We start from the raw sequence: 17,460 nt of genomic DNA on the forward strand, positions 1-17,460 counted from the left end.
CAAAAGGCAACTATAGAAAGAGCAACAGAGGGGAAAGAGAGTGGAAGCCCAGATAACATTGTTAGAAAGAGCCAGACAGACCTAACTAGAAATCAGCTTTAAAAAAAGAAAAGAAAGAAAACAGTGGGTCATTTAATTTTTGCTTAATCTAATTTGATTTGAATGTGAATCCTATGTAAAATAGCATGTCTAAACTTCAGTTGGATATTACATTCATTTTTTTAAAAACAGGTCTCCTGAGAAAATAATAGCAAATGAAACTGACAAAGAATTAATCTCAAAAATATACAAGCAACTGTGGTGGATTCATTTCGATGTTTGGCAAAACTAATACAATATTGTAAAGTTTAAAAATAAAATAAAATTAAAAATATATATATATACAAGCAACTCCTGCAGCTCAGCTCCAGAAAAATAAATGACCCAATCAAAAAATGGGCCAAAGAACTAAATAGACATTTCTCCAAAGAAGACATACAGATGGCTAACAAACACATGAAAAGATGCTCAACATCACTCATTATCAGAGAAATGCAAATCAAAACCACAATGAGGTACCATTTCACGCCAGTCAGAATGGCTGCTATCCAAAAGCCTACAAGCAATAAATGCTGGAGAGGGTGTGGAGAAAAGGGAATCCTCTTACACTGTTGGTGGGAATGCAAACTAGTACAGCCACTATGGAGAACAGTGTGGAGATTCCTTAAAAAACTGGAAATAGAACTGCCTTATGACCCAGCAATTCCACTGCTGGGCATACACACTGAGGAAACCAGAAGGGAAAGAGACACGTGTACCCCAATGTTCATCGCAGCACTGTTTATAACAGCCAGGACATGGAAGCAACCTAGATGTCCATCAGCAGACGAATGGATAATAAAGCTGTGGTACATATACCCAATGGAGTATTACTCAGCCATTGAAAAGAATACATTTGAATCAGTTCTAATGAGGTGGATGAAACTGGAGCCTATTATACAGAGTGAAGTAAGCCAGAAAGAAAAACACCAATACAGTATACTACTGCATATATGGAATTTAGAAAGATGGTAACGATAACCCTGTATACGAGACAGCAGAAGAGACACAGATGTATAGAACAGTCTTTTGGACTCTGTGGGAGAGGGCGAGGGTGGGATAATTTGGGAGAATGGCATTGAAACATGTATAATATCATATGTGAAACAAATCGCCAGTCCAGGATCAATGAATGATACAGGATGCTCGAGGCTGGTGCACTGGGATGACCCAGAGGGATGGTGTGGGGAGGGAGGTGGGAGGGGGATTCAGGATGGGGAACACATGTACACCCGTGGCGGATTCATGTTGATGTATGGCAAAACCAATACAATATTGTAAAGTGGGAAAAAATAAAGTGAAAGAAGACTGCTAAATAACCAAGAATAAATATAAATATGAGTTGATAAAAAAAAAAAAAAAAAACAAAACAGGTCTCTTTGTTCCCATGAAAAACCAGCAACATGACTGGGCACCTGTTTTGTTGTTCCCCAAATATCTATGACTCTCAGGAGTTGGTCTGCTGAGAAAATTCAAACTCTCTAGCGGCCAACACAAACTAGCCAAGTGGATTCCACTAGCCTCCTCAGTAATCCAGTACAAACTGCTCTTTAATTAAGTACATGTGCACACTTTCGGGCTTCCCAGGTGGTGCTAGTGATAAAGAACCCACCTGCCAATGCAGGAGACATAAGAGATGCGGGATCAGTCCCGCATCTGGGTCAGGAAGATCCCCTGGAGGAGGGTATGGCAACCCACTCCAGTACTCTTGCCTGGAGAATCCCACGGACAGAGGAGACTGGCGGGCTACAGTCCGCAGTGTCACAAAGAGTTGGACACGACTAAAGCAACTGGGCAAGCACACACACATGCGTGCAGTTTCTTACACAGATTCTGTATATACACACAGTCTACGTGTTCAACAGGTACGTACATAATTATCAAATGTGGAGCCACCAAACTTCCCGTGTGAAGAAGAGTTCATAATAATTAGTGTCATGGGGTCCCACATTGATCACTCAAGGCTGAGTTAACTTGGATTCATATACTGAGCACGTCCAGCAGCTTTCTGGAACTGGTCCATGTGAACTCGTGAGGAGTCATAACAGCAATAAAACTGTGTGAAAGACAAAAAGAGGGGTGTCTGAGGGTCCAAGGCAGTGTCAAAACTCTCAGCTGCACTGGGGCTCTCGGCGACTGCTGAATGGGGTTAGGTTTGCGGCGCCTGAACAGTCTTTGCAGACCTCTGCTCTACACCATGGGCTGAGGTGTGGGAGACTAGAGAGCTGCCTGAGGAACCCCAGAACTTGATGGGGCCCCTGACTGAACTTCAATTTCCTCATCTGTAAAATGAGGGCTGGCTGGCTTCCCTGGTGGTCCAGGGTTAAGACTCTGCACTTCCAATTCAGGGAACATGGATTCAATCCGTAGTTGGGGAAATAAGGTCCCACATGCCAGGTGGTATGGCTCATGAATATATAAATAAATAAAATTTAAAAAAAAATAGAATGAGAGCTGGGAACTGACCACATCTACATCTAGAATTCCCTTTTTCTTCTTTTCTCTACAGAGGAAACCAAAGCAGAAAAAAGAGATTATGAGTTAGCACTTAGAACTGACTGATATTTCCAGAAAGAAAAGTCAGGTAAAGGTACCTCTGGGGATAGTCATGATATGTTATTAGCGTGGAGCTAAATCAAGTCACAGTACAGCTTCCAAGACTAAAGGTCTGTGACAAGCCTTGGCTCATTTCCAACATGGAAATTTGAGAAGTTTCTCAAAATTTGTGAAGCCACTATTTATTTAAGCTGCAATTGATCACATTACACCACAGTACAGACTGGGCACTGTGCTGGGCACTTCTGAGACCTCTCTGCCTCTCTCTATCTGCCCTTCAGCCAAGAGCAGACAACCAGCAAATTCCTAGAACCTGACATGCTTTGTAGAGAACATCATTTGCTTGCACAATGTCAAGGGCATTTCTAACTTGCTTCTCATCTGTGAAATACGAGCGTAAATAACTCCTCTTCTTGTCCTCAGAGAAACCTCTGAGGATGTGGTCAGAGTGTGGTTGTCTCAGCAAGGGCTCTGGATTCCACGAAGCCAGGGTCTGGGTGGTGATGAGAAGGGAGGACCTCGGCAGTACCGTCCTCCTCATTCAAGGGTGCAGCACGTACTCCATCAGACTGGACCTCAGCCTCTTCAACCTCTCTGCACAAGGGCCCCTGCAGATCATCATAGCCATCCAGGATGAACTGGAACCACTCCAGCTGCCTCAGAAGCTCTGTGACAGCTGCTTGATTGTCCCTACAACACCAGAGGAGGAGCTGGTCCAGTTTGCCTTATGCCAGCAGGGCCACATATAAGGACCCACTCTACAGCTCACATATAAGATATCATCAAACCAGCCTGGGTACAGGGTGCCAGTGGTCTTAGTCCAGCACCATTTTTCTGACCAGGGTTATCTTTCCTATGCCAGCTGGCCCCTGTAGCGCCACTCTGGGTGGGACCTAGGAGGGCTCTTCTCATGGATCAAATAGAGCCTCCACTGCGACAGAGTCCAGCTCCAGCTCCCAGCTGGGGCAGGGAGATGAGTCTGGGCTCCCTGAGTTGGGCATGGACACTGGAAGAAGCTGGTCATGGTTGCCATTGTTGCCCCCTTCTTGACTCTCCTGTAGGTGGCGCACATGGTCTCCTGTCCATAATCTGTGCTAGACAAGTGGGGTGTTAGGTAGTGAGACGGGAATAAAAAGAGTAACGCTGGCCTCTGTCCTTTATTCTTATCTTCTGTGTTCCGCTCTGAGATTATACTTCTAGCAACATGGAGAGGGCCCACTTCAAGTATGTGTATGTGAGTGTGTGTATGTATGTGTGTCTGTGCATATATGCATGTGTGGTGTGCTTGTGCCCAGCTATATGAGTGTGCAAGGCTGTGTTCTGTTTGTGTGTGGGTGTACATGCAGTGTGAGTGAATCCTTGTTTCCCCACATGCTCATGAAAGTGTGCTATGGAAGTTTGTGTATTTTTGCATAGGGAAGGCATCAGTGTACATCAGCATGTATCTTTGTAAAAATATATGTATATGAAAAAGTCACTGTGTGTGTAAATGTCTGAGTGTTCATGTGAAATGTCCCCATGTGAATTGGTGAAGACAGAAAGAGGAGAAAGGGAAACTGGAGAATGGTGACTTCATAGGAGCCCATACCTAGTAAAGGTAAGCCAGGTGCTAAAGATAAACCAGCTTCTGAGCAGGAGCTCCCCAACTCCTGGTCTACAGAACCCTCCTGTCTCTGTCATAGGAGCTATCAGGCATTAAAGGAGACTGTGGAGGAAGCACTGGTTCCACAGACCCTCCTTTCTCAACCAGCACCCTAGAAGGGATGGGGTGTGTTTAGGCAACATGACTGCCCCACCCTCTAGGGGGCATCAGTCCACTGGTTCCTTGTGAGAAGCAGTCTGAGCTGCCTGTATGAGAGAAGCTGGGGAAAGGTTTGAGCCCACTGCTTGAGGCTGCTTCTTCTAGTTAGCAGAAATACCTTCACGAACACCACCCCCAACTTCTAAGCTCCTCATACTTTCCCCTCCTCTAGTATGACAACTGGAGACGGGAGGGCATTATAAGATACTCTAGTTTTTCTATTAATAAATACCTACCCTCCACCTGGCAGTGACCATGAAGCAGAATATAGATGGGCCCCAGGCTGAGGACTTGAAGTCTGTTCCCTGTGGACAGATGTGTGCGTATATGCTCGGTTGCTCAGTTGAGTCCAGCTCTTGGAATATAGCAACCTCATGGACTATAGCCCACTAGGCTCCTCTGTCCATGGACATTTCCAGGCAACAGTACTAGAGTGTATTGCCATTTTCTACTCCAGGGGATCTTCGCAACCCAGGAATTGAACCCACATCCCTCCCATCTCCTGTATTGGCAGGCAGATTCTTTGCCACTGAGCTTCCTGGGAATCCCCTGTGGGCAGATACTCCAAGATAAACAAAATAGCAGGGGCAGAGAGGAGCCAAGTCCTGCCCAGATAAAAGATAAATAAAATACATATTTCTCAACTCTTGATGTCAAGGAGACTTTCCCAGCCATCCATGCACAGAAAAGCTCTTGGAGAGCTAAAAAGGGAGAGGGTGTCACCCCATAATAGATGGTGTCAAGCTTCCCACAGGCCTCTGCACTGGAATCCACCTTGGCTAAGAGTAGAGGACCCTGAGGTATACCAAATACAGACTCAGAGCCAGGCAAAATAAGATGATTGGCCAGAGGAAACCCAGAAGAAATGCCCCATATAAAATACACAGAAGCACAACTCTCTCTGACCCCATCCATGTGTGCCTATTCACACGTACTTTTTTTACTTCCTAATAAACACTTGTTTCACTATTTTCCATCTCTTTGTTGAAATTCATTTCTACAAAGCAGACAAGCCAGGGCCTTGCCAGTAGCCACTGGCCCTCATGGTCTAGTGGTTGGAATTCAGAGCTCTCATTACCGTGGCCTGGCTTCAATCTCTGGTCAGGGAACTGACATCCTGCTTCCTGTTACTGCTAACCAAGGCCACCCAAAATCAGTAAGAGCCTTCAGCTCAAGGCCACTAGGACCCTGAAGCACTGGGGCTCCCAGGCAAGGGCAGAGGGCAAGAGTGAGAGAAGGCAGGAATTATAGGCTGTGGGGAGAGGAGTCTCTGGAAATACCATGGACCAAGGAAGAGTCCCAGGGCCTCCTCTGTCCCCTGCTGCACTCGCCATCCAGGCAAACGTGGCTGAGCGCCAACAGGTTCACAACCATTGAAACCTTGAGCACCACTTTCACAGCCTCCTGGGCTCCATACATTACTTTAGAGTCAATGCAAATCCAATCTAAATTCATCTTTGTGAACTTAATATAAAACCCAGACCCATTACACTCATAAATTTAAATACAAAAATCCTAAACAAAATATTAGCAATCTGAACCCAGTATTGTGTGGAAGAAGTAATATGTAGTAAACAAATTGGGTTTAGCTCAAGAATGGGAGACTGTTTTAATTTTTTTAATCTACAAATATTAATCTCATTAAAAATTAAAGAAATAAAATGTATAATCATAATTGAGCAAAAAACTATAAAATTGAAAACTATTCATAACTATTTTTAAGAAACTTTCTTAGTGAACTAGATATTGTAAAGAATTCCTTAAACTCATTAGGAATTGTAGAAATTACTTAACCTCTTTAATGGAACCTACAAAAATAGCCCCAGGAAACATTATTCAAATAGGTAAAGATTAGAAAGATTAGAAAAGATTAGAAAAAGTATTATTCCCTTTAAAATCAGGACCAAAACAGGCACAGTTGCTATCACCACTTTAATTCTATTTTTCTAGAGTCTGTAGACAGCACAGTTAAAAAAGTGGGGGGAGGGAGAAGACAAAGGTATAATGATTAGGAATGAAAAAATGAAAGCTATTTTCTGCAAAGAATGATTATCTGCATAGAAAACAAAAAAAATTAATAGATAAATTATTAAAAATGATAGGTGAATAGAGCTGACAGATGATTAACTGTTTCAGTTTTATGAATTAGCAATAAAAAATTAGAAAATATAGTTATAAATGCAATATCTACAAAAGCAACAAAAATATAAACAAAATATGTGTATACTATACACAAAAAAATTATAAAATCTTATAGAACTACATCAAATAAGGCCTAAATAAATTACGTACCATATTCACAAATAGGTCAACTTAATATCACAAAGTTGTCAGTTCAGCTCTAATCTTTAGAGCCAATGCAATCTAAATCCATCTAAACAAGTGGGACCTAATTAAACTTAAAAGATTTGGCACAGCAAAGGAAACTATAAGCAAGGTGAACAGACAACCCTCAGAATGGGAGAAAATAATCGCAAATGAAACAACTGACAGAGGATTAATTTCCAAAATATACAAACAGCTCATACAACTCAATACCAGAAAAACAAACAACCTAATCGAAAAGTGGGAAAAAGACCTAACTAGACATTTCTCCAAAGAATACATACTGATGGCGAACAAACACATGAAAGATCCTCAGCATCATTCATTATTCAGTTCAATTCAGTCGCTCAGTCGTGTCCGACTCTTTGCGACCCCATGAATCACAGCACGCCAGGCCTCCCTGTCCATCACCAACTCCTAGAGTTCACTCAGACTCAAGTCCATCGAGTCAGTGATGCCATCCAGCCATCTCATCCTCTGTCATCCCCTTCTCCTCCTGCCCCCCATCCCTCCCAGCATCAAGTCTTTTCCAATGAGTCAACTCTTCGCATGAGGTGGCCAAAGTACTGGAGTTTCAGCTATAGCATCAGTCCTTCCAAGAACATCCAGGACTGATCTCCTTGAGAATGGACTGGTTGGATCTCCTTGCAGTCCAAGGGACTCTCAAGAGTCTTCTCCAACACCACAGTTCAAAAGCATCAATTCTTTGGCGCTCAGCTTTCTTCACAGTCCAACTCTCACATTCATACATGACCACTGGAAAAAACATAACCTTGACTAGACAGACCTTTGTTGGCAAAGTAATGTCTCTGCTTTTGAATATGCTATCTAGGTTGGTCATAACTTTCCTTCCAAGAAGTAAGTGTCTTTTAATTTCATGGCTGCAGTCACCATCTGCAGTGATTTTGGAGCCCCAAAAAATAAAGTCTGACACTGTTTCCACTGTTTCCCCATCATTATTAGAGAAATGCAAATCAAAACTACAATGAGATATCATCTCACACAAGTCAGAATGACCATCATCAAAAAGTCTGCAAATGGTTAGTGCTGGAGACGGTGTGGAGAAAAGGGAATGCTCTTGCGCTGTTGGTGGGAATGTACATTGATATAGCCACTATGGAAGATGGTATGGAGACTCCTTTAAAAAAAAAAAAAACTAGGAATAAAACCACCAAATGACCCTGCAATACCACTCCTAGGGATATATCCTGAGAAACCAAAATTGAAAAATTCACATGTATCCCATTGTTCATTGCAGCACTATTTACAATAGCTAGAACATAGAAGCAACCTAGATGCCCATCAACAGATGAGTGGATAAAGCAGTTGTGGTACATATACACAATGGAATATCACTCGGCCATAAAAAGGAACGCATTTGAGTCAGTTCTAATCGAATGGATGAACCTAGAACCTATTATACAGAGAGAAGTAAGTCCAAAAGACGAAGATAAATATCATATTCTAACGCATATATACAGAATCTAGAAAAACGGTACTGAAGAATTTATTTACAGGGCAGCAATGGAGAAACAGACATACAGAATAGACTTATGGACATGGGGAGAGGAGAGGAGAGGGTGAGATGTACAAAAAGAGTAACATGGGAACTTACATTACCATATGTAAAATAGATAGCCAAAGAGAATTTGCTGTATGGCTCAGGGAACTCAAACAGGGGCTCTGTATCAACCTAGAGGGATGGGATGGGGAGAGGATGGGAGGGAGTTTCAAAAAGGAGGGGATATATGTGTACCTGTGGCTGATTCATGTTGAGGTTTGACAGAAAACAACAAAATTCTATAAAGCAAGTATCCTTCAATAAAAACAATTAATTAAAAAATGTTTTACAAATTTACCCTAAAACATATAGGAAAGAACAAAAGGCCAAGAATAGGCAAAACACTTTTAAAGAAAAAGATGGCAGAAGGGAGGAAGAACCTGCCCTACCAAACACTGAGACATATTCCAAAACTACAGCAATTAAAATAACCTAATATCAGGCCTGCTCTACTAGATTTCAAGACTTTTTTTTTTTTTTTGGCTGTATTGTGCAGCTGGCAGGACCTTAGTTCTCTGACCAGGAATTGAACCTGGGCCCCCAGCAGTGAAAGCCCAAAATCCTAACCACTGGACCACCAGGGAATTCCCAAGACTTATTCTAAAACCAGAGATATATTCATTAATAAATAATTATATTTGTGCAGAATAGACAAAATGGAAAAGAAAAAAAAGAGCCAGGATTAGTACCTGACATTTATGAAACTTTGATATAATCATGGCAGATCAATGAGGAAAGAAATAACAATTCAAAAGTCAAAATTTTTAAATTCCAGATAAATTTAGGGGTTAGAACAAAATTTTAAAAAAACATTAAAATATAGAGAAAATATATGCCTATCTTTATGATATTCAAATAGGAAGGATTTCTTAAACCAGACCCAAAAAGCTCTAACCATAAAGAAAGTATTGACAATCTTTACTACACTACAACCAAGATTGGTTCTTCAAAAAATACCTCATAGGAAGTGAAAGGAAAATATATAACTTGCAGAATGTATTTGAAACATTTATGACTGATAAGAGATGGGTATAAAGATGTAAAGAAATCCCTTTTAAAAATAAAATAAATAATATACAAGTAAATAAATAAGCAACCTAATAGAAACCAGAGCAAATGACATGAAAAGATTTTTCATGGAAGTCAAAATAGGCATGGCCACTGACATATAAAGAGGTACTCAACCTCATTAGTAACCTGGAAAATGCAAATTAAGCCCACAAGTAGATACCATTAAATATTCATTCAATTGGGAAAAATTAAGATGTTTCAGAGTTCACTCATCAGTGAGTACTTATATATATTGCTAACAGTAGTGTAAATTGGTAAAACCCCTAGGAAAACAAGTTGCTTTGGAGGCTGGAAGTCTGGAATCAGAATGCCAACAAGGTCAGTTTCTTTTGAGTGCTCTCTTCCTGGCTCACCGACCATTATCTTCTCACTATATCCTCACAGTGTGGACTTCTTATAAGACCACAATCCTATTAAATTAAAGTCCCAACCTCATAACCTTATTCAACTTTAATTACTTCTTAAAGACTCTATCTTGAGATAAAGCACCATAACCATTGGGGTTTATGATGAATTTTGGGAGGCCACAACTGGACAGTTCAGTTCAGTTCAGTCGCTCAGTTGTGTCTGACTCTTTGTGACCCCATGAATCGCAGCACGCCAGGCCTCCCTGTCCATCACAAACTCCGGGAGTTCACAGACTCACATCCATCAAGTCAGTGATGCCATCCAGCCATCTCATCCTCTACCGTCCCCTTCTCCTCCCGCCCCCAATCCCTCCCAGCATCAGAGTCTTTTCCAATAAGTCAGCTCTTGGCATGAGGTGTCCAAAGTACTGGAGTTTCAGATTCAGCATCATTCCTTCCAAAGAAATCCCAGGGCTGATCTCCTTCAGAATGGACTGGTTGGATCTACTTGCTTTCCAAAGGACTCTCAAGAGGCTTCTCCAACACCACAGTTCAAAAGCATCAATTCTTCTGCGCTCAGCCTTCTTCACAGTCCAACTCTCACATCCATACATGACCACTGGAAAAACCATATCCTTGACTAGACGGACCTTTGTAGGCAAAGTAATGTCTCTGCTTTTGAATATGCTATCTAAGTTGGTCATAACTTTTCTTCCAAGGAGTAAGTGTCTTTTAATTTCATGGCTGCAGTCACCATCTGCAGTGATTTTGGAGCCCAAAAAAATAAAGTCTGACACTGTTTCCACTGTTTCCCCATCTATTTCCCATGAAGTGATGGGACCGGATGCCATGATCTTCGTTTTCTGAATGTTGAGCTTTAAGCCAACTTTTTCACTCTCCTCTTTCACTTTCAAGAGGCTTTTTAGTTCCTCTTCACTTTCTGCCATAAGGGTGGTGTCATCTGCATATCTGAGGTTATTGATATTTCTCCTGGCAATCTTGATTCCAGCTTGAGTTTCTTCCAGTCCAGCATTTCTCATGATGTACTCTGCATAGAAGTTAAATAAACAGGGTGACAATATACAGCCTTGATGCACTCCTTTTCCTATTTGGAACCAGTCTGTTGTTTCATGTCCAGTTTTAACTGTTGTCTCTTGACCTGCATACAGATTTCTCAAGAGGCAGATCAGGTGGACTGGTATTCCCATCTCTTTCAGAATTTTCCACAGTTTATTGTGATCCACACAGTCAAAGGCTTTGGCATAGTCAATAAAGCAGAAATAGATGTTTTTCTGGAACTCTCTTGCTTTTCCATGATCCAGCGGATGTTGGCAATTTGATCTCTGGTTCCTCTGCCTTTTCTAAAACCAACCTGAACATCAGGAAGTTCACGGTTCACGTAGTGCTGAAGCCTGGCTGGAGAATTTTGAGCATTACTTTACTAGCATGTGAGATGAGTGCAATTGTGCGGTAGTTTGAGCATTCTTTGGCATTTCCTTTCTTAGGGATGGGAATGAAAACTGACCTTTTCCAGTCCTCCAGCCACTGCTGAGTTTTCCAAATTTGCTGGCATATTGAGTGCAGCACTTTCACAGCATCATCTTCCAGGATTTGAAATAGCTCAACCAGAATTCCATCACCTCCACTAGCTTTGTTCATAGTGATGCTTTCTAAGGCCCACTGGACTTCACATTCCAGGATGTATGGCTCTAGGTCAGTGATCACATCATCGTGATTATCTGGGTCATGAAGATCTTTTTTGTACAGTTCTTCTGTGTATTCTTGCCACCTCTTCTTAATATCTTCTGCTTCTCTTAGGTCCATACCATTTCTGTCCTTTATCGAGCCCATCTTTGCATGAAATGTTCCCTTGGTATCTCTTATTTTCTTGAAGAGATCTCTAGTCTCTCCCATTCTGTTGTTTTCCTCTATTTCTTTGCATTGATCGCTGAAGAAGGCTTTCTTATCTCTTCTTGCTATTCTTTGGAACTCTGCATTCAGATGCTTATATTTTTCCTTTTCTCCTTTGCTTTTCGCTTCTCTTCTTTTCACAGCTATTTGGAAGGCCTCCACAGACAGCCATTTTGCTTTTCTGCATTTCTTTTCCATGGGGATGGTCTTGATCCCTGTCTCCTGTACAATGTCACAAATCTCATTCCATAGTTCATCAGGCACTCTATCTATCAGATCTAGGCCCTTAAGTCTATTTCTCACTTCCACTGTATAATCATAAGGGATTTGATTTAGGTCATATCTGTATGGTCTAGTGATTTTCCCTACTTTCTTCAATTTAAGTCTGAATTTGGTAATAAGCAGTTCATGATCTGAGCCACAGTCAGCTCCTGGTCTTGTTTTTGTTGACTGTATAGAGCTTCTCCATCTTTGGCTGCAAAGAACATAATCAATCTGATTTCAGTGTTGACCATCTGGTGATGTCCATGTGTAGAGTCTTCTCTTGTGTTGTAGGACGAGGGTGTTTGTTTTGACCAGTGCATTTTCTTGGCAAAACTCTATTAGTCTTTGCCCTGCTTCATTCCGTATTCCAAGGCCAAATTTGCCTGTTACTCCAGGTGTTTCTTGACCTCCTACTTTTGCATTCCAGTCCCCTATAATGAAAAGGACATCTTTTTTGGATGTTAGTTCTAAAAAGTCTTGTAGGTCTTCATAGAACCGTTCAACTTCAGCTTCTTCAGCATTACTGGTTGGGGCATAGACTTGGATTACTGTGATATTAAATGGTTTGCCTTGGAAACGAACAGAGATCATTCTGTCGTTTTTGAGATTGCATCCAAGTACTGCATTTCGGACTCTTTTGTTGACCATGATGGCTACTCCATTTCTTCTGAGGGATTCCTGCCCACAGTAGTAGATATAATGGTCATCTGAGTTAAATTCACCCATTCCAGTCCATTTCATTTCGCTGATTCCTAGAATGTCGACATTCACTCTTGCCATCTCTTGTTTGACCACTTCCAATTTGCCTTGATTCATGGACCTGACATTCCAGGTTCCTATGCAATATTGCTCTTTACAGCATTGAACCTTGCTTCTATCACCAGTCATATTCACAGCTGGGTATTGTTTTTGCTTTGGCTCCATCCCTTCATTCTTTCTGGAGTTACTTCTCCACTGATCTCCAGCAGCATATTGGGCACCTACTGACCTGGGGAGTTCCTTTTCAGTATCCTATCATTTTGCCTTTTCATACTGTTCATGGGGTTCTCAAGGCAAGAATACTGAAGTGGTTTGCCATTCCCTTCTCCAGTGAACCACATTCTGTCAGATCTCTCCACCATGACCCGCCCGTCTTAGGTTGCCCCACGGGCATGGCTTAGTTTCTTTGAGTTAGACAAGGCTGTGGTCCTAGTGTGATTAGATTGACTAGTTTTCTGTGAGTATGGTTTCAGCGTGTCTGCCCTCTGATGCCCTCTTGCAACACCTACCATCTTATTTGGGTTTCTCTTACCTTGGAAGTGGGGTATCTCTTCACGGCTGCTCCAGCAAAGCGCAGCCACTGCTCCTTACTTTGGACGAGGGGTATCTCCTCACCGCCCCCGTTCCTGACCTTCAACGTGGGATAGCACCTCTAGGCTTTCCTGCGCCTGCGTAGCCACCGCTCCTTGGACTTCGGGTTGGTCCTCCCGGCCGCTGCCCCTGGCCTCGGGCGTGGGGTTGGTCCTCCCGGCTGCCGCCCCTGGCCTCGGACTTGGGTAGCTCTTCTCTGCCGTTCCTGCACCGTTGCAGCCTGGCGCTCTCAGCCGCTGCCCCTGACCTCGGACGTGGGGTAACTCCTCTGGACCGCCCTCCCGGCTTCCGCCCCTGACCTCGGACGTGGGGTAGCTCCTCTCGGCCCCGCTTAGTGCGCCGGTCGCAGCCGCCGTCGCGCTTAGTGCGCCGGTCGCAGCCGCCGTCGCGCTTAGTGCGCCGGTCGCAGCCGCCGTCGCGCTTAGTGCGCCGGTCGCAGCCGCCGTCGCGCTTAGTGCGCCGGTCGCAGCCGCCGTCGCGCTTAGTGCGCCGGTCGCAGCCGCCGTCGCGCTTAGTGCGCCGGTCGCAGCCGCCGTCGCGCTTAGTGCGCCGGTCGCAGCCGCCGTCGCGCTTAGTGCGCCGGTCGCAGCCGCCGTCGCGCTTAGTGCGCCGGTCGCAGCCGCCGTCGGACAAGTAACACCAATTACCAGGTGCTCAAGGCCACATCGGAGAAGGCAATGGCAAGCCACTCCAGTACTCTTGCCTGGAAAATCCCATGGTTGGAGGAGCCTGGTAGGCTGCAGTCCATGGGGTCACTAAGAGTCGGACACAACTGAGCGACTTCACTTTCACGTTTCACTTCCATGCATTGGAGAAGGAAATGGCAACCCACTCCAGTGTTCTTGCCTGGAGAATCCCAGGGACGGGGGTAACCCCAGTGGGCTGCTGTCCATAGGGTCACACAGAGTCGGACACGACTGAAGCGACTTAGCAGCAGTAGCAAGGCCACATATACAGAAGGATGTTTAAAGCAGTGTTGTTCATAGTATCAAGAAATGCAAGCAACTCCATGCCCACTCAATAAATTGGAAAATAAAATTTGATATATTTAAACAACAAAATATCATACAGCAAGGGAAATGAATGAAATATAGTTAAATGCAATACCATGAATACATCCTAGTGAACTGAGATTGGGAAGAAAAGACTATTTCAGATGTTTCCCACTTTCAGTATTATACTCTTATAGAGTTCAAAAGCTAGCAAAATTAAAGACTATGTTATTTAGTCATATATATAATTTAAATAAAGCCATGATTTTAGGTAAATGATGATAGACACAAAATTCAGGTAAAGTGTCATTTCTCTCTCTCTTTTTTAAGGATTTATTGATTAGCTGCTCTGGGTCTTAGTTGCAGCACACAGATCTTTGATCTTCATTGCAGCATGCGGGGTCTTTAATTGTAACCTGTGGGATCTTGTTTTTTTCCCTAGTTGTGGCATGTGGAGTCTCCTATTGATAGCTGTGGTATATGGGATTGAGTTCGACTGGGGACTGAACTCAACCCTCTTAGCCACTGGACCACCAGGGAAGTCCCTAAATAGATGGTCATTTCTAAGGTTTGGGCAGTGAAGCAATGAAATATTGGAAAGGAAGACATAGTATATATGAAACAGAGATGCTACAGCCAGCTCATCCTGTCTCACAAAAGCCAATTGTTAAATTTTCTGGTATTTTGAGAGCCAGTTGTTAGACTGCTCATAGTTTGCAGTCAACTATGTATATACACCATGTATATACATACACCATGGAAATAAGGAAACACCAAAACCAGAGCCACATTTTTTTTTTCAGGTAGCTGGTTGTTGAACACTTAGTAGCATACCACTGTCTGCAACTTGGCATGAAGTCAAGGGGGTTGGTCAGGCTCACTGCTGCTAGAATCCAAGCGTCCTGGAGAGGCAGGAGTCAGGGATGGTTAGGGTTAACAAGCCAAAGAAAGAAGCTACACTGACCCAAAACCAGGGGGGAGGGAGGGAAGGCCAGCGGCAGGTATAGAAACTAAGATATGAATATCAGAAAACCAGAGAATGGAGAGAAGGGAGTGCCAAGCCAAGAAGACAAGAAGGAGACTGGTCTTGGAGAGCCCCAGAGACAGACAAGTGCTATAAGCCATGGGTCGCCTGGTCAGGCTGGCTTTTGACAGGGTGACCAATCAGCTGATGGGGTTTGGTTGCTGTAGAATATTCCTCCTGCAGGAAGCAGGTCTGCAGCAGCCACTGAAAGTGTCTCCAAGCAGAGGGCTTTAATGTCACTGAATTTCAGTGTAATGGGAATGTCTCAGGCTAGTGGAGACTGGCTAAGGAGCATGGCTTCCTGAAAACACCTATAGTGGTCAGGAACCAACTACTGGTGGGAGGCAACCCACCAGCCTGCCTGTGCCAGTCCAAGTCTGCAGAAGGATGGGGTGACTGTCCACTAAGGAGTGGCTCCCGTGGTCTCTGCCCCACAAGGGCAGCCAGAAAGTGGAAAGTGTTAGTCACTCAGTCGTGTCTGGTTCTTTGTGACCCCATGGACTGTACACAGCCCACCAGTTTCCTCTGTCCATGGGATTTTCCAGGCAGGAATACTGGAGTGGGTTGCCATTTCCTTCTCCAGGGGATCTTCCTGACTCAGGGATTGAAACTGGGTCTCCTGCATTGCGGGCAGAGTCTTTACTGTCTGAGCCACTGTCTGAGGGACTGGTTCCTGTAGGCTCTGTCCCACAGGGCAGCCCAAGCAAGTCCCAATTGCAGAGTTGAGAGAGCCTGGGGTGCCCCCTTGAGGTTCTCTCATGTTGCTGTTTTTGTTCAGTCGCTTCTGTCTTGTCTGACTCTTTGCAGCCCCATGGACTGCAACATGCCAGGCTTCCCTGTCCTTCACTATCTCCCAGAATTTGCTCAAACTCATTTCCGTTGAGTCAATGTTGCCATCCAACCATCTCATCCTCTATCTCCCACTTCTCCTCTTGCCTTCAATCTTTCCCAGCATCAGGGTCTTTTCCAATGAGTCATCAGGTGGCCAAAATATTGGAGCTTCAGCATCAGTTCTTCCAAAGAATATTCAGGGTTGATTTCCTTTAGGATTGACTGGTTTGATCTCCTTACTGCCCAAGGGACTCTCAAAAGTCTTTTGAAAGCATCACAGTTCAAAAGCATCAATTCTTTGGTGCTCAGCCTTCTTCACAGTCCAACTCTCACATCCGTACATGACTACAGGAAAAACCATAGCTTTGACTATAGGGACCTTTGTCTGCAAAGTGATGGCTCTGCTTTTTAATACACTGTCTCAGCTTGTCATGGCTTTTCTTCCAAAGAGCAAGCGACTTTTAATTTCATGGCTGCAGTCACCATCCACAGTGATTTTGGAGCCCAAGAAAATAAAGTCTGTCACTGTTTCCATTATTTTCCCTTCTATTTGCCATGAAGTGATGGGTTGTCACTGAAGTTGGGGCTCACTCCACTCCAGCCATCACAGGAGTCGGGGGGTGGGGGGGTGCACCAAGCTATAGGTCCACCTTTAACATGAGCCTGCAGCTATGACCCTGGGCTTGTCAGGCAGGACTAGCAAGCATGTTCCTCAGGACAGCCAGGAACCCATGTGTGATGGAGAATCTTATGTGTCAATTTTAATGGGCACAGGATCCCCAAATAATCAAATATTTTTTCTGGGTGTGTTTGTGAGTGCTCTTGAATGAAATGAATATTTAAATTGCTAGACTGAGTAAAGCAGATTGCCTTCTGTAACGCCAAATGCTTGAACAGAACAAAAAGGTTGACCCTCTCTCAAATTAAGTGAACTCTCCCTGCCTAAATGTTGAGTAAGTCCACGCTAATGGCCATTCTCAGCAGATGGTCTTGCCTCCACCTTCTTGAGAAAAGCATTTGACAGGAGTTCCTGCAATGTCCCTTCTCTCCCCCATTCAAATGTCTCTGAATCTTGATTCATCCTTTTCTCTGTCCCTCCAAAAAAAAAAAAAAAAGGTCCTTAATCCCTTGATATAAAGGCAAAGCTCTTGAGGGTGCAGTGTCCACAGCCAACTCAAATCCACACATGGAGATGAGGTCCCAAGGTTCTGCATGGTCATTTGGGAGCAGCAACACTTCACTGGAGTGCTTCTTGCCTCTGGACTTTTTCCCATGGGATGATCTCAGGGGACCAGCCCTGGCTAAGGAAGATGCCTGCCCCCCACCCCCAGGCATCCAGAAGGCAGGCC

The 17,460-nt window shown here is 43.8% G+C and overlaps 1 protein-coding gene across 1 annotated transcript; it reads right to left on the minus strand.

The window, feature by feature from the left end:
* Window positions 1-1,803: 1,803 nt before the first annotated feature.
* NLRP10 (NLR family pyrin domain containing 10) lies at window positions 1,804-6,872 on the minus strand. The gene is given in 7 exon segments (XM_025265736.3): window positions 1,804-2,912; window positions 2,915-2,929; window positions 2,932-3,232; window positions 3,234-3,380; window positions 3,383-3,451; window positions 3,453-3,728; window positions 5,684-6,872. Coding segments are annotated over 7 exon segments (1,092 nt in total). The 5' UTR covers window positions 5,891-6,872; the 3' UTR covers window positions 1,804-2,835.
* Between the last annotated feature and the right edge of the window lie 10,588 nt (window positions 6,873-17,460).

This window comes from Bubalus bubalis, chromosome 16, assembly GCF_019923935.1.
Source record: "Bubalus bubalis isolate 160015118507 breed Murrah chromosome 16, NDDB_SH_1, whole genome shotgun sequence".
NCBI lineage: Eukaryota > Metazoa > Chordata > Mammalia > Artiodactyla > Bovidae > Bubalus > Bubalus bubalis.